General features: G+C 33.5%; 2 protein-coding genes across 2 annotated transcripts in view; one reads left to right on the plus strand and one right to left on the minus strand.

Annotated features, from left to right (window-relative positions):
- LOC132742199 (uncharacterized) lies at positions 1-18,737 on the plus strand. The gene is made up of 13 exons (XM_060730531.1): positions 1-337; positions 8,279-8,401; positions 9,327-9,553; positions 10,079-10,217; positions 10,782-10,937; positions 12,276-12,345; positions 13,191-13,294; positions 14,919-15,008; positions 15,547-15,797; positions 16,390-16,465; positions 17,001-17,078; positions 17,465-17,497; positions 18,090-18,737. The coding sequence occupies exons 1-13, from the start codon at positions 134-136 to the stop codon at positions 18,252-18,254; spliced, it is 1,716 nt and encodes a 571-aa protein (XP_060586514.1). The 5' UTR covers positions 1-133; the 3' UTR covers positions 18,255-18,737.
- Positions 18,738-24,550: 5,813 nt separating this feature from the next.
- The window catches only part of LOC132742201 (uncharacterized), a 51,954-nt gene continuing 48,590 nt past the window's right edge, over positions 24,551-27,914 (minus strand). The window contains exons 26-27 of the mRNA XM_060730533.1: positions 27,111-27,352; positions 24,551-26,581 (exon numbers count right to left, since the gene is read on the minus strand). Coding sequence (XP_060586516.1) covers positions 26,450-26,581; positions 27,111-27,352 — 374 coding nt within the window. The 3' untranslated portion in view covers positions 24,551-26,449. The remainder of the gene's footprint in view (positions 26,582-27,110; positions 27,353-27,914) is intronic.

Genomic DNA, 27,914 nt, shown 5'->3' on the forward strand with positions numbered 1-27,914 from the left:
TATGTAGGATATTTACCAATGTTTACATCTGCCTTACTTATCCTGTGTGGTATATGTAGTGTAATATGGATTGAAAGTTGTCCATTTTGCGGTGTTTATAAGTGTTATTTATTCAGGGAAAAAAGGATTTAAAATGAGCGAAAAGGAACGCTTACTAGGACTAGGTCCTGAGGAAGCTCCAGAGTACGGGGCTTCGGATTCTAGAGTAAACACCGCCCATAGGACGAGTTACGACGTGATAGGTATCCCGAGGGGTCCGCCTATACAAGTAGAGGAACTTACGTTTGAAATAGCGCCTCATCAAGTGCATATACCTACGTCACAAGCAGACACACACGTGAGTATGAATATTGTTATTATATATTACCCAAAGAAATTAGAAACGTATCCCCCACTCCCGCTGATATCGATTTATGTAAAATGTTAATATTGATTCATTTTGCCGATTCAGTCAATCTTACCATTTAATATATATACCGTCTGCACTTTTTGAAACTTATCCAATTCAACTGTTTAATGCATAACCTCATAGGGCTTCTCTCGAGGGAACCCTCTGTGATTCAACATATTCAATATTCTTAATAAAGGAATATATAGATTTTAAACCAGATAACAATATTATGCGACATATATAGTTAGAATTTATTAAAATCGTTTCAAAAGCGTTACAAACGGTTTACATCTTTTCGCCTTAATGAGCAGATCAGTATGTTTATGTATCAATAAGTAAGAAGGAATTCATATGCCTATACCCAATGTTGTGTAAAATATGTATTTCTTTTTTGTGTAGACTTTTTGTCTCAGTTATTCTTTCCTGTAATCACGCCCGTGTGAAAGTAAGTTACTTTAACAACATGCGAAGAAAACAATCCGAGCATAAGTAACATTCAATTCTTCCATTTCATTTGTTATTGTAGGAAAAACAAAACAGTAATATTGATCGATCTTAAAGTGTTATGTATAACATTAAAGACAATTCAAGAACAAATAAACCTAAATTATAAATCCTGATAATAATAAATAATTGGGATTTAATACAAAATAATCAAATCAAACATCACTCCGCGGCACATAGTCGCATAAACAACTTACTTGTAATCAAGTAAATAAATAAATAAATAAATAAATAAATAAATAAATAAATAAATAAATAAATAAAGAATGAATGAATGAATGAATGAATGAATGAATGAATGAATGAATAGAAAGAAAGAATGAATGAATGAATGAATGAATGAATGAATGAATGAATGAATGCAAGCAAGCAAGAAGAAAGAAAGAACAAACAAAGTAATATTTTCTTCTGGTTAGCAAAAAATGGAACAAATATAAATAATGTACGTTTTAACTGTTGGTTTTATTTAACGAAAGTACATGTTTTTTTTAAACATGTTGGACTATCGACATACATTTTAATTTTGATATATAATAATTACATTTTGATAACACGATAATTAATTTAATTTTATCAAAATATCTCATATTTACTCACCGCAAAGCATTGTTAATGTTGACCTGATATAAAATTTACTGAGATAATAAGAACTGGGTCAGTAAAACAATTATGTCACAATGAGATGTTTGGAAAGTGTGTTAGGATATGTGGGGATTGAATCTTCAAGAGTTATAAAACTTTCAACATTCAATTTGTGCAAGACAGACAAACAGAAAGACAGACAGACTGGCAATTTATTTCACTCAAATAAGGCTTATAATTATTCGAGTGAAATATAAGATCAGTATATATTTGGTAGTATCGGTGTTTCAATGTATCCTTCCAACACGTCCGTGGCCGAGTGGTAAAGGGCGTTGACTTCAAACCACTTGTCCCTTGCCCGCTGTGGGTTCGAATCCCGACAGGGACTTTGGATTCTTTCATGTGAGCTGGCTTAAGGAACGTCGGTGGCTCTACTCTGGTGTCCGAGTTCGTGCCTGAAATAATGCACGGAAGGGCACCTGAGGTCTTCCTCCACCAGTAAAGCTTTAAACCTTTTCTGTGTCGGTATGACGTAAAACCTTATAAAAATATCAAACTTTCATCAAAATTTATCCTCCCTGGAATGCTTCATAATTAGAGGTACAATAGGCAATAGACCTTACTGTAGTGGTTCAGAATATATATTTATGACAATGCAACACGTGATTTGAAATTTAAATCGTGATAATGCTACAATAAACTATTATTTATGCTATCTATAGCTCGATCATATATCATAAAATTATTTCCTTATTTCATAATAGCTATACTGTATTAGATAGAGTATATAATACACGTATTTCCGTTAAGTATTTCGTTTAGCAACCTAACTTGATTATTTTACTTCTCATTATCAATCTAAGTCAGGTTATGTAATTTTATTTTTCATTTGATAATCTATTATTAATTAGGCCGACCACTATTATAATAAAGTGGTAGGATTTTTTTTTATCACGCCACTATTTTATATGTCATACGGCCACTTTAAAGCTGAGATGCCTCTCCGCGTTACGACAAGTCCCCCACCTCATTTAAGTTAGCATGGTTGCTTATTACTCACACAAAAAGTCATAGTCACTTGTGTTATTGAAGGACACATCGGTGTGACGCAAGCAATTTAAATTGAAGTCAGTGATCTTAACCGCACCAACATGAGGCTCCTTATAAAATTTTAACCTTGAATACGATACAACAAAACAAGTAACCAACCTCAGGTAGTCTAGTACTGGTGTAACTCTCCAGGAACGATAGTTAGGAAACCGACCGCCTATATGACTGAAATACTGTTGGGAAAAGGCGTTAAATGAAACAAACAAACAAAACCAACCTTATAACTTACGAGAATATGCAGAGTGACTCCGGTGTGTACTTGAACTATTCTTTTTTGTACCACTTAAACCTATAACTCAATATTCCTACAATTAGGAAGCAGTTATTAAAAGGCTTAAATTTGCAGAATGTTATATAACTATCAAAAAAAATAATAATACATGACAGAAGAATACTTTTTTGTTTACAGTAGATAGAAATGTACAGTGGCACAAAGGTGACATGTTAGTGTGTTTTTTATCTAGTGCCCACGAGATACTATGTCGTGGTCACGAGTTAGTAACGACTTGGTATATCGTGCCCACAACTGAAATATTTTGTGGCCATGACTTAGTAACTCGTGCCCACGACATAGTATCTCGTTACCACGACTTAACTTTCTCGTGGCCACGACTTAGTAAATAGTGGTCACGACATTGTATCTCGTGCGCACGAGATAAATGAAAGCACACACATGTCACCTTTGAGCCACCGTAGAAATGACACTTATTTTATACAATGAAAAATGACACTCATGAAATTCAAGCTGGCAAATGACAAAAAGACTAACAGTCCAAATATTATAGATATTAATCTTTACCTTTCTGCACGTTAATAATCATAGCTTTTGTCACCAGTTAGGAACTAGATCAGTCTGCAACTCCGGGCAGTTTGGCCAGGCTCTATACTCCTGGCTGACAAACTTTAAATTTTGAATTTGATATCCCAAACAATTGATTAAGAACAGTTCTAAAAATTGAAGCTAGTCAAGTGCATTTTGGAAAATCAGTCAGTAAGGGGTTACTTGATTTTATTTCCCTAAATATTTTTGATTTGTTATGTACATATCGTCACTGAGGGCAAATAATACGTGCGAACTAGTAATTCGTACTTAAAATAGACATTGACCGACACGTCATAAAGTTAGAAATGGTGTTGATGGTATGGTGGTGGTGTTTGGGGAGGGGGCGTGGGCGATGAGTGGACGTTGATGCCTCCACCTTTATTGAAGGGCAGTAAACCACTGCACTAGACAGGGAAGGTTTACTTTAGCGTATTACTCGTTGCAGGACGTTGAAACATAGCCTTGCACAGTTAGGAACGCTTCTATGTCTGCAGCCCGGGCAGTCTTAGACTCTATATCTGTCTAACTAACTTTAAATTGAATGTGATATCCCATGATTGACGTTCTAAAGTTAAAGCTGGTCAAATATAACCCAATTAAAAGACATATAAACATTTAAAAATGATGCTTTTAATACCTTATAAACAGTATATAAAAAGCAGTTATCAATGTGTATGGAGCTAGAACTACGTCCACACAGCACCATCCAGATCATCACAAAAGAAAAGTACATTACATTGTCTTTCCATTTGATGAAAATATAAATAAAAATATTTTGCAACAAAGCAATGCATTTAAAATAGGCCCCGAAGTTTTAAGCTAATGCACGTGAATGTGTTAATAACTTGCATTTTATGGAGAACCTGCAAACTAGATAGTGCCGTTCCGCAAGAAATCATGTTTCTTGTTCAAAACTATATAAGGCTTTGCAGCCGAATAAAATATAATGTAAAAAACATCAAATCTCGTCTCGGAAAAGGTAGTATTACACTTTTTATTATTAAAATGATAATTTATAGATTCAGTATATGATTGACAAGCTGAAGAGGACAATGCGCATTTAGATAAAGATGTCTTGTGGACAATGTCCAATTATAATAATTATAATACATTATAATATATGATTAATATATACAAATAACTACTTGATATGTACAATGACCCATCGGTACAAACGCACTAAAATATACTATCTACATCACGTGGTCAATGATTGTGCTGTCAACAATAGTTTCATTGTGAATACACTATAACAGTGGTCCAAAGTCTTTATTTTGGATAAATATGATCATTACCACTCTACTATAGGATGTACTTTAAACACCACGATCCCCTCATATTTGCTTACGTCTAAAGTACTTTGAGTTCGTGTGAATCATATGTCACAGGGTGACCAAGACTTGAACCCGGGACCGAGGAAATACCGCTCCGCCGCTCCATGGACTGAGCTTTCTGGCTGCTTACACAATTTTCCCTCTAAATACCGTACAGTCAACCTTGTCGTGCTGCCCCGCTACATTGAAACTCGTCATCGAATTTGTATGGTGGCTGATTTGGTACACTTTGCGCGTTGCGTTGTCAATAGCAACAACACAACCTATATCGCTATCGCCTTTTTGTCTTGTCGCTAGCGAAGCACGCCAAACGGCGCCTTTTTGCACTGTCGTCTTGTCGTCCTGTCCAAAGCACGCCAAACGCCGCGTTGTCGTGCGGCGAGTTGTTCCTATGTCGCTTGGTTTATAAGCAAATCCTTCGATTTGAGCGGTGCGACAATGTAACATCGCGATTACACGCCGCACGACAATGTGCCGTTCGGCATGCATTGTTAGCGACAGGACGACATACGAAAGTCCGACAAATAGCCGTTTGGCGCTTTGTCGTGCTGTCGCTAGCGACAACAAGACGCACAAAAGCGTTCCAAATCAGCCACCGTACATTTTGCAATGTGAATGAAACTCTGTGCTGTATTCAGTCTCCTCCCCACCCGTTAGGATACACCATATGTCACTGGGTAAAAAGTTAAACTTAAACCCAGGACCCTCAGAATTCCGTCCGTTGCTCTACTGACTGTGCGGTCTGACCTGGACTCAAGCCCGGGATCCTAGGAATTCTGTTCCGCTGCTCTACCGACTGAGCTATCCTGCCGCTTACACATTTTCTCCCCTGAATAGTGCAATTCTGAATCGCGATACATGGATTAAGGCTCGTATTATTTTGAGTAACTTCGTCTCTTCTTGTGTCGAATATATGTTTGTAAAGCGCTTACTTGACAATATTTCAGATTGCTTCTTGTCTAAAAGACGTTGTTTTGATTGTTTAAGACATTGCTTATGGCGGAAAAAGGCCGAATATTACAAAATGATGGCGAATTTATTATCTTTAGTCGATATAGGCTGCAATCCGAATTGTAAACATTACATTTAATAGATAAGTCAGCGATGACCGGGCTACTTTAATGAAAAACTGACCCTTTTGCCCATCTGGTTACGTCATGTAATGATTGGCCGTATGTGTACAACCGTATCATTCTGAAATTGACGTGTTATGATATTTAAAGTATCTTTAATAGTTAACAAAAGAAATAATATTAAAGAAAAATAAATAAATAAATGCGTTAATTTATTTACTTATAACAAATATATGTGATTTAGATGTCCACCAAAGAGATCCTTATTTATAAAATAATGATAATGTCGCTGAATCGATTTGATTGTTCCCTCATTAGCTACTACTGGTGTATTTAAATATTGAAAATATTTATATAAACATAGAAAAAATAGGATTTTTTTTTTAAATATTAAATACAATTTTAGTCTTTTTTCTTAATTTAAAATACGTGTTAATTAGAATTCATTTACCAGCCGAGAACACAATCTGATTAAAATCAGCTCCTTAATAACGCTACGCATTAGGGAATAACAGATTTGAACTTTAGTCAGATTGAGGGAAACGATGAATAACATTACATGTTTAAACTAGTGCATACTACTTTGGTCAAATGACAGTGGACAATTCATTTGAACGGATTGTTTTTGTATAATATGACAGTGAAATAAACGGATATTAATATAGTATTGTAATGGACTTATCGAGCTTAAAGGATAATGAAGTAGTTCTTTCTAATATAAGTGAAGAGGTTGATCACGTGACGGAACATGAGGCTAGGAAAGTGTCACGTGATGATAAACCTGTCCTTATAGAAATACCAGCCAGTGAAAGAGTGAGTTACGCACGATTATACGTTTTGGCAGAGATATAGATAACAGAGTATATACTCCATTGAAATATCACTCATGCCTATCAAAAAAGTGAAAAATTAGGCATTTTGTAGCAAATAAAACTTAATGGATGTACATTTGATCCTTTTCTGTTATACACCATTTAAAGTTAAATCTTTTATCTATTGCTGTATGTTAAAATATTGGTAACTTTCCTTGCATTTCACTAAGAAAAACATAGCAGAACTGAGCAAGTTTTTTCGTCATACGAATAGTTATTAACAAAAATTAATAAGTAGTTTCCTTTAAAAATTGACGTTTCATTTATTTAAATGGGAACTGTAAATATTTTTACCTGCAGCCATAGAAAATTGCATAAGCTTTCAGAAAATGTATTATTTTAATGATTTTGATATCTGGTTAATAAGTTTTACTTGCTACAAGTTTTAAGTTGAACAAGCACGTGTGATATCTGAACTGGCTAGGAAGTTGCCTATCTCTGTTATCTATGTCTCTGGTTTTGGAGAACACGTTTTTCAAAGATGTTTTCCTTTTATTTTAAATGTCTGCATGAAAAATATGTCTTTTAAATAAATAAATAAAAAAAAAATAATAAACAAACAAATAAATAAATAAATAAATAAATAAATAAATAAATAAATAAATAAATAAATAAATAAATGCAATATTTAAGCTATATTTAAAAAATTACCATAATCATCAACTATTTATTAAATGTTTAAGAAATAAACAAGTAAGAGTGCAGATCGTCAATATCATAATCATGTTTATATAAGGGGTCAGAAATGATTACATGCTTATACAAAGGGGTCGAAATTATTATATTTTATATATAATTTACCTGTTCTCTTGTTTAACGTTAACTTTCAAGAAACATATTTCAGCATTGCTTTTATAGCACTTGCTGTAGTCTGTAAAATATGCATGATATTGCATCCTGATAGAATTTATATTGAACTATCTCATTGGTGGTAGATTGGAAGTTTATCTTTGGGGTCACGGTATTAAGCCATTTTGAATTCACCAGAGCACAGTTCATCCATCGTATTGTTCCTGGGCAAGCTGTCTACTAGTGCCTCCACGTTCACTAGGAACTGTTAACTTCTGTACATGCCAGAGTAGAGGTACAGTGCGAATGAGCGTAGAAAAGATTTCATGATCAATCACAACGAAGGTGACCTGCATCATTCGGAAATCGAACCCGGGCCGCCCGATTCACATCCCAACGCTCTGTCTGTTAAGCCAACCGAACAGTTTGAAGTATCTCAATGCAAACGAAAGCATGATTATTTTGTATTTACAAACAAGCGGGTGGCGCATGCGCGAAATTATTGTTTAAATATTCTTGAATATTTTGTAACGGTGTTCATTTTATTCCGGTTTCATATTTAATTCTTGTACAAGGAACAACAGGAACACCCCTCCCACCAAGTGTGACTGAAACAAACTTAAAGTACAGTAGAAAACCTAATAAATCCACCCCGCAAGTAAGACCAGCTTGGTTAAGACCCATTAGTTGTCTTAATAGAGGAGGGATTTTACTGTACACTTTTTGAACCTTAACAGTAATGTTTACAGTTATACCTTTTTTTACATCCTTTAAATATCATTATACGCGGTTTGTTTCAGACTGGGTTCAGTTTTAGGAAGTTATGGGCGTTCACTGGTCCTGGATTTTTAATGAGTATAGCATACCTGGATCCTGGGAACATAGAATCAGATCTACAAGCTGGGGCCATAGCAAAATACAAGGTAACTAGAACAACGACACCTTTGCCTATCTTGTAAAACGATTGTATATTCAACTTTTATTACATTGTATTACAACACTTCCTTATATGCGCATATGAATGAAAAGAAATAAAAAAATAAAAATGCTTTTAATTAGGTCGATGCTAGCGAAGGTAAAGGATGTCCAGTTTTCTACAGATCACTGTTTTATATACCCTTTTGACTCCATAAAATGATTTCAGTAAAGTTAAAATTAAGTTAATGATAATGGGGCGTCCGTGGCCGAGTGGTTAAGGCCGTTGACTTCAAATCACTTGCCCCTCACCGCTGTGGGTTCGAATCCCGACAGGGACTTTGGATTCTTTCATGTGAGGAAGCTATCGGTGGTTCTACTCAGGTACCCGTTCGTGCCTGAAATAATGCACGGAAGGGCACCTGAGGTCTTCCTCCACCAGTAAAGCTGGAACGTCGCCAAATGACCTATACTGTGTCGGTGTAACGTAAAACCCAATCACAAAAAAAGGTCGATCAAAAGAATCTGAAAGTTCGATCTCAATTGGACATCAACAATTCACATAACAGTTCGTATGATGTACATGCATATAGTAGCTCATTCTTATATTGAGCCTGGACCAGTAGTATACAAGTTGTCGTTTGAAATAGTATGCAGTTCCATGCACGTTTCTGGTTTGTACTGGTGGAAAGAAATTAACTAAAGCGCTCTCTAGTCAATATGTTTAAGGACAAACCAACCAACCAAATTGACATCCGTTTTACCATTATTCTGTCACAATTCTTCAAAGCAAACATCTAAGTCCATTTAAAAATGGAATGACAAATGACCATGCTCATTTTTTCACACAATCGAACAAATCCATTTATGAAATCTGTTATATATATGTTAAGATATCTTTTAAAACATTAACTGTTTACATTACTATTTCAGTTGCTATGGGTATTGATGGTATCTACGATTTTGGGACTGGTATTGCAGTTGCTAGCGGCAAGACTGGGTTGCGTCACTGGAATGAATTTAGCCGAGGTATGCCGACTAGAGTTTCCAAAAGTCCCTAGACTGGTATTATGGATCATGATGGAGATTGCTATCATTGGCAGTGATATTCAGGAAGTTGTTGGATCAGCTATTGCAATAAATCTCTTGTCGGCTGGAAAGTAAGTGTCTGTTTGTATAATTGGTGTCCCAGCAAAAGCTGGCAGCTTGATGCACTTGTTTGTACCGCAGTAATAGCGAGGGCAATATATATTAGTGAGAGTATTCTTTTTATTTTCAATTTCATTTTATCATGATCTTTTATTAAAATCATTAGTTTTAGCATGGCTATAATAGTTATATATTAAAAGTAGAGCTACCCTTCTTATCCCGGGGTAAGGGTCACACTTTTAAGATTTTAATGTTACCCTTCTTTTCTTCTATATCATTTGAGGTATTGCTTAGTTGCTGAAAGTCGTCATTCCCACTTCAACTCATGAAGACATAACTATGTCATGAATTATGACAACATTATGCTCCTTCCTTTTACATTGTATTTCGGTTACGGTTACGTTTCTATTTTCCTATACTGTATGAAGAAATGCTTTGAAACTTTGGATACTTGTTAGTGACAACAAATTCACTTCTATGTATATTTTTTTCTGGGTTTCATGATCTTATTTCCAACATGTCGCTTATGTTTTCAGAGTACCTATATGGGCAGGAGTTTTGATAACAGGGGCGGATACTTTCACATTCCTTTTCCTAGAAAATTACGGATTAAGAAAATTGGAGGCGTTCTTTGGTGTTCTTATAACCACGATGGCCTTGACCTTTATGTATATAGTAAGTGAAATATACAGTTAATTTACGTACTTATTCTTTTCTGGAGAAGCTTGATCATGTCTGTTGTTTTTATTATTGTCAAACGGCGCATATTCAACGTATAAGTGGGACATCAATACGACATGGTATGTTCATTTATTTTTTGTCTTTTCAATTTGAATGGTAGATACCACTTGCCCCTCACCGCTGTTGGTTCGAATCCCGACAGGGACTTTGGATTCTTTTATATATCAAGAAATTATCTAACTAGCTCACGGAACGTCAGGGATTATATATGTACTCAGGTGCCCGTTCTTACCTGAAATTATGAACAGACAATGTCCTAAGGTCTTTCTCAACCAGTACAGCAGGAACGCCCCTATATGATCTATACTGTGTCCGTGTGACATAAAACCCAATCAAGTAAACACATGCTAGGTACCCAGCAAACATAATATATACGATCCATATGCATAAAAAATGTTGCTGAAATTTCGTGAACAAAATACGTTTAAATTATTCATACAATCTTAAATTTGTTCGGTACTTTTCTGTAAAATATGACACTTATATGTTGTTTTTCAGTATATAACGGTTGTTCCAAACCAAGTGAGTATATTAGAAGGGTTATTTATACCATGGTGTGAAGACTGCAATAGAGACGAAATTCAACAGCTAGTTGGAATAGTAGGGGCTGTCATCATGCCGCATAATATATACCTTCACAGCGCCCTTGTTTTGGTAATAAAATATGTTTTTATTGGATTTAATTCACTGAAGTGTTGGAGCAGTAAATCAAGACGCTTGCAGAAATCATGATCACACAAAGCAGAAAAATATCGCTTTGAATTTTTCGCCGATTCTTACAAACCTAGATTTTAGCATGAAAGCGCACTGTCCGGTATATATCGGAATACGGTATTTAGTGTGGTGCTCCAACACTTTTTAAGTCTCGCTCTATTCTGTTTGATTATTGCATAATGTATGTGGTTTTATTGTTAAATATTGCACATTATGTTTATAATAGACATATGTGCATGTATGTCAAGACCATCGTTAATTTGTCATTTGACTGGGACAACCGGAAGTTAAAGATATTTGAGCCGCGTCACGACAAAACCAACATAATGGGTTTGCGACCAGCATGGATCCAGACCAGCCTGCGCATTCGCGCAGTCTGATCAGGATCCATGCTGTTCGCTTACAAATCTATAACAAGTAGAGAAACTAATAGCGAACAGCATGGATCCTGATCAGACTGCGCGGATGCGCAGGCTGGTCTGGATCCATGCTGGTCGCAAACCCATTATGTTGGTTTTGTCGTGACGCGGCTCATTTCTATTTAACGGCAGATTAAGCCTCAGAAAATGAATAAATTGTTACTACTTTAGCAAGGGGATCCATGACCTTTTTAACATTAAAATAATGATTTTAGAGCAAGTGAGATTCTTGTTACCTGAAGGAAGAAGCACTACATGTGAAATGTTTTATCACAAAAAATAGCTAAATGTAAACAAAGTAGTATTTTGCCTTCCATACATAATACTGAATCACTATAATTGTACAAATTACCTATGAGCGACAGAAGAAAAAGAATGGTTTAGGTAATTGGTAATAGGTAACTTTGCAGAAACTATAGAAGTGCAAAAAAGCTTTGTAAAAAACCTTAAGCACTTCTTGGACATTTACGTAATGAGATATAATATGCTTGGATTACTTTATGAAGTTATTTATATAATTATTGAATATACATTGTGCACAATGCGTTTTTTTTTAATAATAAAGGGTAATAATTCAGATGCCAGTTGTATAAAAATGTATAATTATTTTAGCATGTTTTGCTCAACTACTTCAAATATGTTCGAAATTTGGCCAGTCAACCATATGCATACGGATAGACATGAGACTATTAAAATAAAATGTTCATACTCATTTTATGATCATGACTTGCTTTATTACATCACAGCCTGCGTAACAATAGATCATAGAGAATGTCTACATTGTGTGTGTCTGTCCATACTTGCAGTATATTGTAATATGTTAATGTATATAATGTAAAAATGATTTTAAATATTTCAGTCAAGGGAGATAGACAGGCGAGATAAGACAGCTGTTAAAGAAGCAAACATGTATTATTCAATTGAATCAGGTATGAAAGAATTCAAACATATATTCTAATATAATAAAATAAACTAATACCAACATTATCTGTAAAAATTAGCATTCTCTTTATTATCCCCCCAAATCCCGCCAGATACGTTGTATTATTTCGTTGCAATGTATAATGTAAGGAACCTAACCATTAAGTTAAGAGAAACGGTGGCCTAGTGGTTAAGGTGTCTGCCTCTCAACCGATGGATCATGGGTTCGAGCCCTAATCGGGTCCCGACCATGTTTCTTCATATGACACCAGTACTGATTGGTACCAGGTAGCGGACTCGAAAGTGATTAATATAAGTTGTGAGACCTTGTTTCGAAATCAAGCTTTAATAGATATGTTTAAATTAAAAGGTTTATGGTTCTATGCTTAGGTTTACTTCTGTTTAAAATAATGCGTGGAGTAGCACATCAGGAAGAAAATCAACTTTTCCGTTAAGTCGGGAACATGTTTTTTTCCTTGATGATTTGAAATTCAGAAACTTTAAGTCCAAAGGTCTACCGTCCGTCTGTGTTTGTAGAAGAGGCAACATTTAGTTCAAAAGAGAGCTACATTTCAATTCCTGCAAAGATCAACATTAGAATGTCAATTAAGTAACATGCAAGTTTATGCTGAATAAGCAAAACAATATTTTAGCCATTGCCATGAGTACAGCGTCCAGTCACCTTGTACATTCACGCAACGTTGCCAGGCTCTATACTGTAATAGCGGCTTGTTTATTGTATTTGATATTAGAATTCCTTTAAAACAATATAAGAAACTATTCTAAATTCACAGCTAGGTAAATTCCTTTCACTAATTCAATATTTAATATGTTCGTTTATAATATTTTGCAGGTATAGCTCTGTTTGTGTCTTTCCTTATCAACTTATTTGTGATGGCAGTATTCGCGGAAGCTTTTTCGGGACCGGATTACTCGGATGCCAGTCTCCGAAAAGCTGTGAGTACTGATTTCTGTATATGCATGTAGATAGTAAATTTGTCGGAAAATTTGTTTGTAATGTTTCTAGTTAGCTCGACTATTCGAAGAATATGAGAGCTATTGTAGTCGCCCCGGCGTCGGCGTCGGCGTCGGCGTCAGCGTCCGCGTCGGCGTCTGCGTTGGTTAAAGTTTTTTGTAAAGTCAAATATCTCAATTATTGCTTGAGATATTCAATTGAAACTTACAATACTTATTTATAGTAACAAGGTGCATCAGATTGACAAGTTGGATAACTCTATCTACAATATTGCCAGAATTATGCCCCTTTTTAACTTAGAAATTTTGGTTAAAGTTTTTTATAAAGACAAATATCTCAATTATTGTTTGAGATATTCAATTGAAACTTACAATACTTATTAATAGTAATAAGGTACATCAGATTGACAAGTTGGATAACTCTGCCTACAATATTGACAGAATTATGCCCCTTTTTAACTTAGAAATTTTGGTTAAAGTTTTTTTATAAAGACAAATATCTCAATTATTGTTTGAGATATTCAATTGAAACTTACAATACTTATTAATAGTAATAAGGTACATCAGATTGACAAGTTGGATAACTCTGCGTACAATATTGACAGAATTATGCCCCTTTGAAACTTAGAAATTTTGGTTAAAGTTTTTTTGTAAAGTCAAATATCTCAATTATTGCTTTAATTTACAATACTTTTTTATAGTAACAATGTACATCATTTTGCTAAATTGCATATCTCTGTCTGCAATTTTTGCAGAATTATTTGCCCCTTTGAAACTTAGAGATTTTGGTTAAAGGTTTTCAAAGATATTTACTTGAAACTTTACACATGTACTTAGGGTTATAATTTGAGGGTCATAATTGTATGTCACTGACCAAGTTCCATAACTCTATCTTGCATTAAGGCTGATTCATATCTTCTTTTCTACTTAGTCTCTTGGTTAATGTTTACATGCAAGTTTTACATATCTCAATAACTATTAAAGATATTTATTTAAAACTTCACATATGCATTTAGGGTCAGAATTGTAGGTCACTGACAAAGATCCATAATTCTATCTTGCATTTAGGCTGATTTTTCTTCCCTTTTTCAACTTAAAAAATTCATGGTAAAGTTTTGCTTGTAAGCTGTTATCTCCATAACTACTGAAGGGTTTATGCCTTTTTTGGGACAATTTTATGCATTCGTAATAATAAAGCAGTGATTTACTTGATAAAACATCTTAATAACAAGCCTTTGTACCTAATTTCTGTCAATTTTATGTATTCATAGGTAATTAGTATTATTATACTCAATAAAGCACCCTTGTGACATTACCTTCCAAATATTCAAGGCAATACTGTATAATTAGACTCTCTCTAAGACCTATAACATGAATTTATAAAAAAAAATTAGCCCTTTTGTGAACTTAAAAAATTTAACATTATCAAGGCTCTTTTACTATCAAGCAATTAGAATAGTCGAGCGTGCTGTCCTACCGACAGCTCTTGTTTTAAGAATATAATTTATTATCGCCTCGGTCAATATGATTTTTACCGGTGAATATCATATTATATTCAATGATTCAGTAGTCAATAACTGTATACTGACGAATGATTTTTTTTCAGGGAACCTGGCTGTATGACAAATATGGTTTAACAATGAAAGTTATTTGGGGTATAGGTATACTTGCGGCCGGACAAAGCTCAACTATGACGGTATGTTAAGCAAAACATATTTAAACTTCAAATGTACTTACTGATAATTTCTACATGCTTCAAATCACTTGCCTTTTAACAAGTTAGGGCATGAATCCCGCCAGCGTCTCTGATTTCTTTTTTATATATAAAGGGATTGTCAAGCCGGCTTATCGGAGGTAAATGTATCAACTCAGATGTTTTGTTGTGTTTGATATAATACACGCTTTGCTATTTGACATCATCAATCACCATTCGAGCTTTTAATGTCCCAATATGACGTTGTTGACGGTGTCAATGTGAATAATTTCCATGCCAAAAAAGATAGACAGAAGAGGTATTTTAAATGTTAGGAAACGTGCATTACGTCTCCAATAGCTACATTATGTGAATCTGTTCCTGATTTTAGGTAAAGATTAAAAGCCATTTTACATGTAACACTGCCGATTCATAGTCAATACGTCACAGTTTATATCATATGATGTCATGGAACATATAATTTCAAAGCAGACATATTTTATCGCTTACATTTTCCTGAAATCCATGATATATTTTGCAGGGAACATATGCTGGCCAGTTTGTAATGCAAGGTTTTGTGAACATCCAGTGGCCGAAATGGAGAAGAGTTTTGCTGACCCGATCTATAGCAATGATCCCAACGATTGTCGTTGCTTTACTGGCAACAAAATACCTTGACCTTATGAACAATTGGCTAAATGTGTTACAAAGTGTACAGTTACCATTTGCTCTGTTACCAATACTGCACGCCACAAACAGCGAAAGAATTATGGGGGATTTTAAGAATGGAAAGTAAGTATCAAAATTGATATGTGATATATATCTATAGTTGTTATATTAATAATAATGCATAGAGGATATTCAAGTTTTTTCTATAAATACAGGCTATATTTTCATCGAGTGGTACAAAATTTAATATTTCATGAGTAGCGGTAGCCACAAGTAAAATATGATATTTTTCATACCACAAGATGAAAATTAGTCACGTATTTATAGAAAAAACTTGAATTTTCTTTTTATTATATCATTTTTCTCTTTTTTTGACCTTACAATTTGAAATCCTTTAATGCAAATCTGCAAGACACCAGTGAAAGTACGATAATACTGCTGTGAAAAATATTTTTTTTTTCAGTGAAAAAAAAACAAAAACAAACAAAAACAAGCAACAATAACAACAACAACAACAAACAAACAAACGGAAATGAAATGAAATTGAACGAATTCAATGGACAAACTATAATTTTAAACGCATAATAATTTTAAAGAAATAAATACTAAATCCAGCAAATAAGATATGTTAATATCTTATCGTATGCATGTTTTTCCATTCAATTTGCATTTCAGTGAAAAAAGTATTTTAAATGAATCATTATCTTTGTTACAGGATAATGAAAACTGTGGTATGGGGCCTAGCTGGTCTTGTTATGATTATTAACTTCTATCTTGTTATCCTATTTGTTGTAAGTATATGAATTTAATTTCTTGATAAACAATAAGGTATCCACAAAAGCCTGTACCTGACGGCACGGTGTTAAAGAAACTAAGTATTTAATTTCTTAAACAGCAATAAGGTATACAACACGGCTCGGTGTGAGGGTACACGTTTCCACCTAATGTTTTCGACTTGACATCAATTCTCCTAATTGATATTAACATTTCAGATTTTTTATCCTGTATAAATTGTATATTCCCCAGCAATAATAAACTGAACTTATATACAATTTGAGCTTTACACTGTGAAATTGGGGTAGCATTGAGTATACAAAAATGATATATTTTTGCTGGTTGTTTCAACATTTACTGATACGTCATCTGCTATTTATAAAATATGATACCACCGACAATCATAAATTCTCCCTTAATCATTGTGGTAATCAGATATATATCATATATAATATGTTTGATATGATTAGCGATTTTAATTGTCGTATTGCATTGAAAACGTTATAGTATAGTTTGGGGTATTTTACAATAAGAAAATACTTTTTCTTTCAGGGTAGCGGTGATGCGTGGTATATTTATTTCATCACGGCTATTGTGTTATTCGTCTACAGTTGTTTTGTGTTTTATATTGTAAGTGTTATCACTGTTTAGATATTAAACTGCTAGTATATGTTGCGTATCCATATTAGTACGATCCTAAAGTTTTGCTAAATCTACTGATACGGTACTCCCTTTTGCATTAGCATGTCATTCAGTGGATAATAACTTCAGAATTAGATTTGTTATTGAGCTTGAAAAAAACAAAACTTTATTATATTTTACATGTTATCAATATATTAAAAGTCAAATAGTTATTGACATTTATACATGGAATTCTTATAATATTTTTAGGATTTTTACTTAGTAAAAACACATAATATTTATAATGTGAGATAGTTTGTTTGCTCAGTGCTGAACATTTTGTATTTTCCAATTCAAAAGTAAGAAATTTGTTATCCCTGTCTTTCTTTGTACAGGCTGTAGGACCAAGCAGAGTTCTACAAATAAAGGTAAGATGCTGATCTTGCTAGTTATCATGCATTTAAAATTGTTGTATTAATACGACATTCAATTTTAACTCTTATCAGGGTATTTAAATAGAATTTTGAATGACCTTGCTCTTTTGTTGAGTTTCTCTTATTGATTGGTAAAATGTATAGTTAAATTATTGTTTTTGCGTAGTAATAATTTGCTTGCTAATTTTGTGCTCACCATATAAATAATTTATTTCAAATGACAGTATAACCTGGCTGGGTGGGGAGTCATATCAATATGTTTCCCTCATCCTCGGTAACCCGTACTCGTCGTGTACACACTTCATTCGCATTTTGAATGTAGTTCATCTAAATCACGTGGGTTACGACGATGATTTTCCGTAACTGTACAATACCATAACTGTCCATGACAATAAAACCGAAACAGAAGTTGTGCTAACTGCTTCAAAGAAACACCCGCAACTGACAACTTGTTGGGGAAAAACTCTAAAATCAACCGATACTCGAACTGTTTGTATTTGTTCTTTTAAATTACGTCACTATTTTGACGCCATACGACTGGTTTGGTTTCCATGTAATATTAGATCAATTGCTGTTTGTATTTCAGTTGGCTATATTATCAAGGATCCATAGTGATACAACTCATATAGAGCAAGAAATAGAGCATCGTAAACATCTAGAATATATACCTAAATGTAATGTTGACAATAAAGTAAACGAGCTAATGGAGGGAGACAATATGGCGATCAATCAGGAAGCGGTGTCTCACTAAACTACACGCGAGTTTTTGTAACAGATACTGATGCATTTGGTAGATGTACAAATACTTTGGAAGAAGCATTTGTCAGTGAGGAAAAAAACAGTATTTTGATGTTGAAAACTCGAGTAGCTTATTAAATATGAAACTTATACTGTGATATGCATTAGTTCCAGTTTTCAACTATTTCGAAGTGTGTGATATTTGTTGATAAATTAAATAACTATGGAATGCCGTGTGAAAGCAACACACTGCAATACCAAAGGTTACCAAACGGTAAAAGTAATAAGCATGCCATGACTATTAATTACAAACACACGATGGGAAAGTAATTTATTAGTTTCTTTATATATTGTGCAATATACATTTATATTTGTATATTTGTTATTCTATTTAATATTGTGCCATTGAAATACTTTCTTTTATACACGTTGAAAATTGTTGATATTTATAATTGATTTATAGAAATTAAACAAATTAATAAACACATATTAATTATGCTGTTGTTTAGTTAATTCGAGAACAGATCGACTTAATGGTTCATAAAAGCTTGTAATTATTGGGCTATTAATCAATATCATGGCATATTTCTAATTCGTATTCCGTAAACATCAAAATTGTTCTGTAACATTTGATATTAAATTAACTGTACTCCGAAATATTAAGAAGTGGACGTAACAATTCTCAACGCTTTCAAATAGAGTCGTACTTTCTCTACTCTGAAATAATAAGTTACGGAAAAATATACTCTAAAATCGTTCATTCAACATCAAATGTACTCCTCTCTGGAGACCCAGAGACGTTAAGACAGTATTAGGTGTTCTCCGTTTAACAATATGGCCATCCCGCGTGGCTTAATCGGTTGGAACGCGAGACTTGTAAACTCGACATTGTGGGTCTGATTGCCGGACTGGCCAACTAAAATAACTAATGCCTACGTCACATTACAAGCGGGGACCGGCCGGTATAGAAGGATCGATTAGACACCGTTTATAATTTGAGATCAGAGAGAAATATTTCAATCATGTCCGGGAAATAGTGGGCGGTCATTCGCACTCTGTGGTCCATAAGGTATTCGGACGGTTTCCGAAGGGTACTCGCCCGATCACCCGGTGAAAACCCTTAGCATCTTCTTTCCTGACACCGGTCGATATTCTAAAGGGAATCGACAGACTACCGTACGATAAATGGCCAATTGCCTTCCGTTATCTGGCCTATTCGCAACAATCGTACAATTTATCACAAGAATCAAGTATCACAATTGCAGTTTGTCACAAGAATCAAGTATCACAATTACAGTTTGTCACAAGAAATAAGTGTCACAATTACAGTTTGTCGCAAGAATCAAATGTCACAATAACAGTTTGTTACAAGAACTAAGTGTCGCGATTAAAGATTTTCACCAGAATCAAGTGTCACAATTACAGTTTGTCACAAGAGTCAAGTGTCACAATTACAGTTTTCGCAATTATCAAGTGTCACAATTACAGATTGTCACAATTATCAAGTGTCACAATTAAAGTTGGTCACAAGAATAAAATGTCACAATAACAGTTTTTACAAGAATAAAGTGTCACAATTACAGATTGTCACAAAAATTAAGTGTCACAATTACAGATTGTTACAAGAACCAAGTGTCACAATACAGATTGTCACAAGAATAAAGTGTCACATTTACAGATTGTTACAAGAATCAAGTGTCATAATTACAGATTGTCACAAAAATCAAGTGTCACAATTACAGATTGTCACAAGAATCAAGTATCACAATAATAGTTTGTCGCAAGAATCAATTGTCACAATTACAGTTTGTCGCAAGAATCAAATGTCACAGTTACAATTTGTCGCAAGAATAAAGTGTCGCAATAAAAGATTTTTACAAGAATCAAGTGTCACAATTACAGATTGTCGCAATTATCAAGTGTCACAATTACAGATTGTCACAAGAATCAAATGTCACAATTACAGTTTGTCACAAGAAGAAAATGTCACAATTACAGATGGTCACAAGAATAAAGTGTTACAATTACAGTTAGTTACAAGAATCAAGTGTCACAATTACAGATTGTCACAAGAATAAAGTGTTACAATTACAGTTAGTTACAAGAATCAAGTGTCACAATTACAGATTGTCACAAGAATCAAGTGTCACAATTACAGTTAGTTACAAGAATCAAGTGTCACAATTACAGATTGTCACAAGAATCAAGTGTCACAATTACAGTTAGTGACAAGAATCAAGTGTCACAATTACATTTTATCACAAGAATAAAGTGTCACAATTACATTTTGTCACAATAATCATGTGTCATAATTACAGTTTTTCACAAGAATCAAGTGTCACAATTATAGTTTATTACATGAATCAAGTGTCACATTTACAGTTTGTAACAAAACTCAAGTGTCACACTTACAGTTTGTCATAAAATATCAGGTGTCACAGTTACATTTACACAAGTTTCACAAAAAATCGCCTTTTCCTTTGCACAAGATCGATGTTTTTAACTGGATAAAGTGTACTATTAAAAATAAAAGGATGAATTGTTCTAGATTTCTTACGCATTGTTCAGTATATACGTGTCAACATTTTTTTATGAAAAAAAAACCCCAAAACCAAATAACTAAAAACAAAATTAATATATATACGTACTGAAAACGGGACAGTTCCATTGTCAAGATCCCAACCAACTGCAACATCTCCTGAAAACATGTTCCCATTTCCGGACATCCCTAAGCCTACCCATCCTAGCGAACACGAACAAATATTTAGGTAGATGTAAACAAACATGATCTTACCACACAATGGTTTCTCATATCACAATATATTCATCATAACAGTGACTACACAAACGTTTGCTTATTATTTCATCAATAAATTATTCAAAAAGGAAATAAAATAAATAATAATAATAATAATTATAAAAAATAAAAATAAAAAAATATAAAAAATTGAATAAAACAAACCGTAAGAATTTCCAAGAAGTTGTAAACTAAGAATTTGAAACGACAAAACTAAAGTCTAATTTTTTGACGTGTTTTACATACAGTGTGACAACTGCTGTATATGAAAACGGTTGTTTTCTGGTAGTTGTCTTCCTCGTATATAGTTCAGTATAATAAATATCCATTTTAAACGAGGGAATACATACTGAAAATTCGTTCAAATCGTCTCACTTGGCATTTTCCGTCTGCGGTAATTATTCGGAGTACGAACCATCATTAGACGCCGCGTGCACGTGACGGTTAGTAGATAATATTATGCTGTCGGCTATTCTGCACTGGGGGAAATTCTAGTTTTGCTTTTGTGTATATTTTTTGTACATGTATTAACAAAATCACACTGTTTTAAAATAAACGTTTGACTGAAGTAAAAGTGCCATGTTTAAATATCATATTCTTTTTATTATCTAATTTTATTTACCTAATAAATAATGTGTCAATGAGCCAGTCTATATTCTAATAACAAATTCGGACAGGGAAGAAGCGGTATGACTAAAATACGCAACTGGGATTTTTTTTGCGCTACGGGCACAACTGAAATGTTTTTTGCAAAACAGGCAAAACGTATGCTTATTCATGAAAATACGTAATTATTACGTTATAGTTATGGACCTGAAATATCACTAGGAAATTATTACAACCTAAGTAAACACGTTAATGCACATATTTTTAAGGTCAAAAAAGAGAAGTACATTAAACGTCTTATTCTTGTTTTTAGCCGGAACTTTAAAACATTGTTTATCAAACATTTTCCATCTTTGTTCATGATAATTGAAATATAACAAGACAACAAAAACCAGCAAAAAAGTCATGTTATCTCGATATCTCGAAAAAAATGCTCGAGCTATTTGCTTTAGTGATGATGTCGTTTACATTGCTGTTGCCGTCTACAAACTTCAAAAAGTGTCATTTTTTATTTCAAACATTCAATTACGGAACAAAAGAATATTTTAGACAAAACTGTTATGGTATTTCAAATAAAAACAAGTATACTTTTGATTTATAAATGACATTGACTGTCAAGTTAGTATGAAATGTTAATTAATTTTTCGGCCGGGGTTGCACAGGTTCAAACCCGGGTTATTGTATGCTAAATGTCGGGCTTCAGGGGGGTGGGTGGGGAAAATATTTCCGTAAGTTTTCTCAATCTGTCGCTCATCCACTTTCTGTTTACCGACTTAGTTTAATTTAAATTTAATGGTGAATGGTAGGAAATTTTCGTAACAGTTTTCTCAGCAACTATTTATCACAGCCTCTTGATATTAAGTATATAGCATTTACACACAGTCCCATACTGCGGTATTTGATTTCAGGTCTGTTGCTCATCCATTTTCTGTTTACCGACTTAGTTAAATTTTCAACATTGATGGAGAATGGTAGGAAATTTTCGTAACAGTTTTCTCAGCAACTACTTATGAAAGCCTCTTAATATTTAGTATACAACATTAGATGTGATTCCATACAGTGGGATTCGATTTCAGGTTTGTAGCTCATCCACTTACTGTCTACCGACTTAGTTCAACTTTTGACGTTAATTGTCAATGGTAAGAAATGTCTGTAACAGTTTTTTTCAACAACTATTTGTCAAAGCCTCTTGATATTTGGTATACAGCATTAACACGTAGTCCCATAATGTGTTATATGATTTAATATCTTTTGCTCATTCACTTTTTGTTTACTGACTTAGTTAAATTTCCTACAAATTTTCGACATAAATGGTAAATAGTAGAAACATTCATAACATCACAGCCTCATATTTGGTATACAAATGCAAACCGACCATTCTTTGACCCATTTTTATAAAAGAAGATGATTTTTTTTTAGAAAATCCATTGTAAACTACAATGTTCATCCTATATTGGCCCGCTTGCAGTTGCTTTTGTATTGACAATTGATGCTGGGTCTGAAAATGATGTGATTCAAAGGCTTTCAAAACGATGTTAGTTGCATTTAGACAAAACAGATGTTTTGATAAAATTTATCGAACGTTTCGTGTCATGATAAGTTTGTATGAAATCCAATAAAAACGTTAAGCGTAAACATCAGCGTCATCTACGTGTGCTAGAGGAGGGGGTATGAGGGATGTTGCACATTTATAATCCCTCATGTACAGACTCAATCAAATCGAATCTGCAGTTTTCGTGTGGTTTTGTTGTTTTTTATTCTTCCGAGGGATCACCCTTTTTCAAGATCTTTTCCCGATGTGTATCGTGACAAAGTCGATATCACCTAGTTATGTTCAAGACAAACACAAATTTCCAACATTTACCGATTTTTGAAGTTTTACATGTCCTTGTCATATAATAACGGACGTTAATGGAAATAATAATAAAATGCCATCAACCAAATTATATATAAAAGTCGAACGTTTACAATCTTTCTCATTATGATTCGAAATGTTGAATTCATTCATCGGTTCTATTTTATTGAAAATATATAATAAAGTCTTCATCACGTGAATAATTTGAAGTTAGAATGCACCGCATGACCTTTATAATTTACAAAAGTACAATATTATTTTTCCTCTCTGTCTATATTGATAAGACTGATTCTAATACTTCAGCCAGTTTTTGGGGCTGTCGCTTCTATCAGTACCTCTCATAAACAAAACATTATCAAACCTAATCTGAAATTTCCATCTTTTATTTTTTTGTATATTTTGCCCTTAGGAGACCTAACCTTTGTGAAATATTCTTTTCACAATAGCATAATACTTCCCTAATACATATGTACTTCATATCAGTGTTGCTATAGTCCGTTGTTCCTTCGGAATCTCTGATCGCAACATTTTCAGTAGTAAGACAACATATGCTAGGGGATTGATAGAGGTTTCCGATTTCATTTCCTCATTTCAAATGAATGAATGGCTTCATTTCATTATCATTATAATAAATCAGATAACACCAATGGTTAAATGCTGTTTGGCACCTGTACACGTATGAAATGTTTTATTCTTAAATGTTTGACATTATTTATGTATCAATGAAATCAGCGGTACTCGACCCTTAAGGCTTTGACATTAATAATATAAAACTCCATTGAATTAATTGTTTTTAAAATAAGCGCCTATCTTGTCCATCTGTTGCTTCAAATATCAGAATTAAGCACTAAAACTATGAATGTCTACTTCAAGTTTATTTACTATATTTCGTAGTTAAAGCAAAAGGACGAATATACAATTTGATTGTGATTTGTTCTGTTAAAATGCCAAATTTACTTTTTCTATTTTAAATTAGTAATGTAAGAGAGTAGGTTATACATTAAACACTAAATTTAATAAAAAAAAAAACATTTAAACAGTTTATGCTAAGTTTGTGTAAAAGACTAGTGGTATTGGTCTACTGCGCAATAATACATTCGACATATCTAAGCTCTAGGCCTCCCAGTTATTGACAAGAGGTATGAGGCTGTGTAAATTTAAGCGACCATCAAGCGACGTCAGCGTCAACTCTAGGTTTAATAAGTGAACAAACTATAAAGCTTAAGCTTTATGTCTTGTTGGTTTTGGAGAAGAAGATTTTCAAAAGTATCACTTACAAAATCCATTTTTATTGTCTGTGACCCAGAAATGCAATAAACCGGAATCATTTTCCGAAACACTTTGGCAGAGCCTCTTTCAAGGAATATAGGTGGGTTTAATAAATTTATGCCATGTGTTTAAAGAGAAAGTTTAATTTTAAACAATTGTAAATGGTGGTCTGGCGATGGACAACAGACAACCAACCGTGTAGCTGTGTTCGGTTGTAAGTCAGAATCACATAACGACTTGAGCCCAGCTAGAGTGTCGGAGGAGACAAAGGTAAAATATTTACATCAGTAAGCAAAGTATATTTGTCAAATCGCTACTAAGAATTCACAATAAAACAAAACTAATTTACAAAACATAATAAGATTATTATAGGGGCATGCAATAGTTTCATAATGATAAAAAACGAAAGCTGCATAAAAGAAATTGTTTAAACATGGTATGATCTTAGAATATATATATATAAAATAAAACAACAGAAACATTTTAAGCGTACACAATGTAGGTCATCGAGCTAACTTTGAATTATCTGCCCTAAAATTGGAAACTTTGAGTCGATATTTTAAATCTTAGGACATATTCTATACTAAAATAATTTATAATGTCAACGAATAACTTACATTTGTTTGGGTTCTTAACGTCACACCGACACAGTGTAGGTCATTTAGCGACGTTCCAGCTTTACTGGTGGAGGAAGACCTCCGGTGCCCTTCCTTGCATTATTTCAGGCACGGACGGGCACCTGAGTAGAACCACCGACGTTCCGGAAGCACGCTGGATAGCTTTCTTACATGAAAGAACCCAAAGTCCCTGTCGAGATTCGAACCCACAGCGGTCAGGGGCAAGTGGTTTGAAGTCAACGACCTTAACTTTTATTTATCTAACCTATAAATTCAATATCAGGATCAGTTAGAAGACCTTGATGTATATTATTATAAAAAGGGAAACTGTAAAAATAAAAACAAACGAACAAAGACTTAAAACAAATATTAAATAAGTTACGTGACCCTAATTTATACAGTGATAATAAAGTGTCATCAAAATTTTCCTTTAAATATTTTATATCAACAACAAACAAAAAAAAATAAAATAAACACAGACAATAAATACAAAAAAAAAACTATTAAGTAAATTTACATTACGAATAATCCAATAATACAAACACACATTATCGTTAATAGTAAAATCATGTAGGCGAATAGATTATTTAGATAAACGGACATATGAGATCTTTTCAAGCACGCAAGAACCGTCACTATAAAACGAACAAAATAATGACACCTTAAAGACTTGAACTATGATCAGTCTGTGACACCATTAGTAGTAATAAATACTCACAACAACATGGTTTAGAATAATCAAAAATAAGAATACGAGCAACAATACTAACTACGTTTATAACAACAAGACAACTTAAACAACACGTTTACTAACAATAATCTTAAAACAATAAGTTTTTTTTCTACATTTGTCAGCACTATACAGCATGTCATGATAGCTCGCACACTTAGTGTTAGCTTTATTTGATTTTTTAGGAAAGGTTCTTTTATTTCATTTCCTTAATCTTCAATATTAAGTATACTTCTATACTTCATTCAACAGACCTTTACATGTTATTCAAATATATCTTTCTTACAAACAATATACACACGTTTTTGTATTTTTGAACTTGTTCGGAAGCGTTTTAGTCTTTCGTTTTGCATCTTGCGACCATCTTTCGAAGCAGACATCCATATTGATATATATTCTCCGCTTTCTTTTTATCGTCGTCCACAAGGGTCATTTTCGTATCCAGAACAATAATTGGTCTTTTTGCCTGTGGCGATAAAGCAGATGATTTAATGATCTTAGTTTGTTTAATTGAAAGAAGACATCATAATGAAAGTTTTAGTAGTCTTAAAAACAATAATTCAAATGTAACGCATCGAGAAAATCAGTATACTGTTTGATTAATGTCTGATACACACATACATAAATACATACTTATCATTCGTCTATGCATCCATCAGAAGATACTCTTGTGAAGAAATAAAATGGCTCAATTTAATCTAGGAAAATTACAATAAATAATTCCTTTTACTTTAGACAGCTAAAGAAATATTTTCAACTCATTGCGTGTGTATGTGTTTACTTTTCGTTGAACAAAAACCTGCTCAACGTAACATTTTGTAATAAAAAGTACTATAATTTAGAACCCAAATGTTATCGCCTTACTAGGCTCTATACAACATGTTCTTGATGGCATTATGAGAAGAAAACGAAAGTAGAACCAAATAAGCATCAATTTGAAATGTGTATAAAAATATTGTATTATGAGATAGATTTGCATTAATTTTTACCCTTACCTTTTTGTTTCTGTATCGGATAAAAGTGTTGGTTTCTGAAAGATTCTCAACGGTAATAGATGAATTATGTAGAAGATCTAGATAATTGGCAAGTTGATAAGATATTGCAGTTACACTTGCTACAGACATGTTTTCATCAAGAACATCCTTGATCTTTCTTGTCTTCCCACCTGGCACAAGTTCTCGTTTAGTTCTAACCGATCGACTTACATCTGTGTACTGCAAGATAGCCGAACCTCTTTCTAAAAAAGAGATTTTTTAAAACATTTTTTTTTTAATCTTGTAAATAGGTTTTAACATTCCTCATGATCAAATCAAAATTGTGCAGACTTTCAGAAAAAGAAGTTGCTTATTTTCCTGATAGTTTTAAAGTTCTGAAGGAGCGGGTAAAAGAATGATACTGGTTGCAATCGTGCATTTCTAAATTCATAAAAATGAATTAAATTTGCCGAAAACGTATCTAACTTTAGCGCGACAGTTCGAAAAATTCCAAAACTATACGATAAAGTGATAAACGGTCAGTTTTTGAGTAGAATTTTAAATGACAATCATTTGTGTCCGGTTGTCTGGTTGTCGACGCAAACACTTGCTAGAAAAAACATTTAAACAAGCTTAAAAAGCTGGATAAATATACATGAGCAAACTGCGGAAAAAATATTTGTCTACAAAGGGTACGAGCGGTTCTGGTCGGAAGACCTCGCACGCAAGTCATTGTTTTAAGTACAGCTGTATGGAAATGTTAGATAACTGCAACAGATGAATGGTGTGATGCATTGCAGATTGACTATCTCTCTGATATTACAC

This window comes from Ruditapes philippinarum, unplaced genomic scaffold, assembly GCF_026571515.1.
Source record: "Ruditapes philippinarum isolate M1 unplaced genomic scaffold, ASM2657151v2 ctg236_1_1_1_1, whole genome shotgun sequence".
Lineage (NCBI taxonomy): Eukaryota > Metazoa > Mollusca > Bivalvia > Venerida > Veneridae > Ruditapes > Ruditapes philippinarum.

Bases quoted from the DNA above. Each gene is read 5' to 3' on its own strand.
- LOC132742199 (XM_060730531.1), top strand. From the start codon at position 134: ATGAGCGAAAAGGAACGCTTACTAGGACTAGGTCCTGAGGAAGCTCCA. The intron at 12,346-13,190 runs GTATGAAAGAAT...AATATTTTGCAG, and splicing joins GTATTATTCAATTGAATCAG to GTATAGCTCTGTTTGTGTCT. The intron at 15,798-16,389 runs GTAAGTATCAAA...TCTTTGTTACAG, and splicing joins GGGGATTTTAAGAATGGAAA to GATAATGAAAACTGTGGTAT.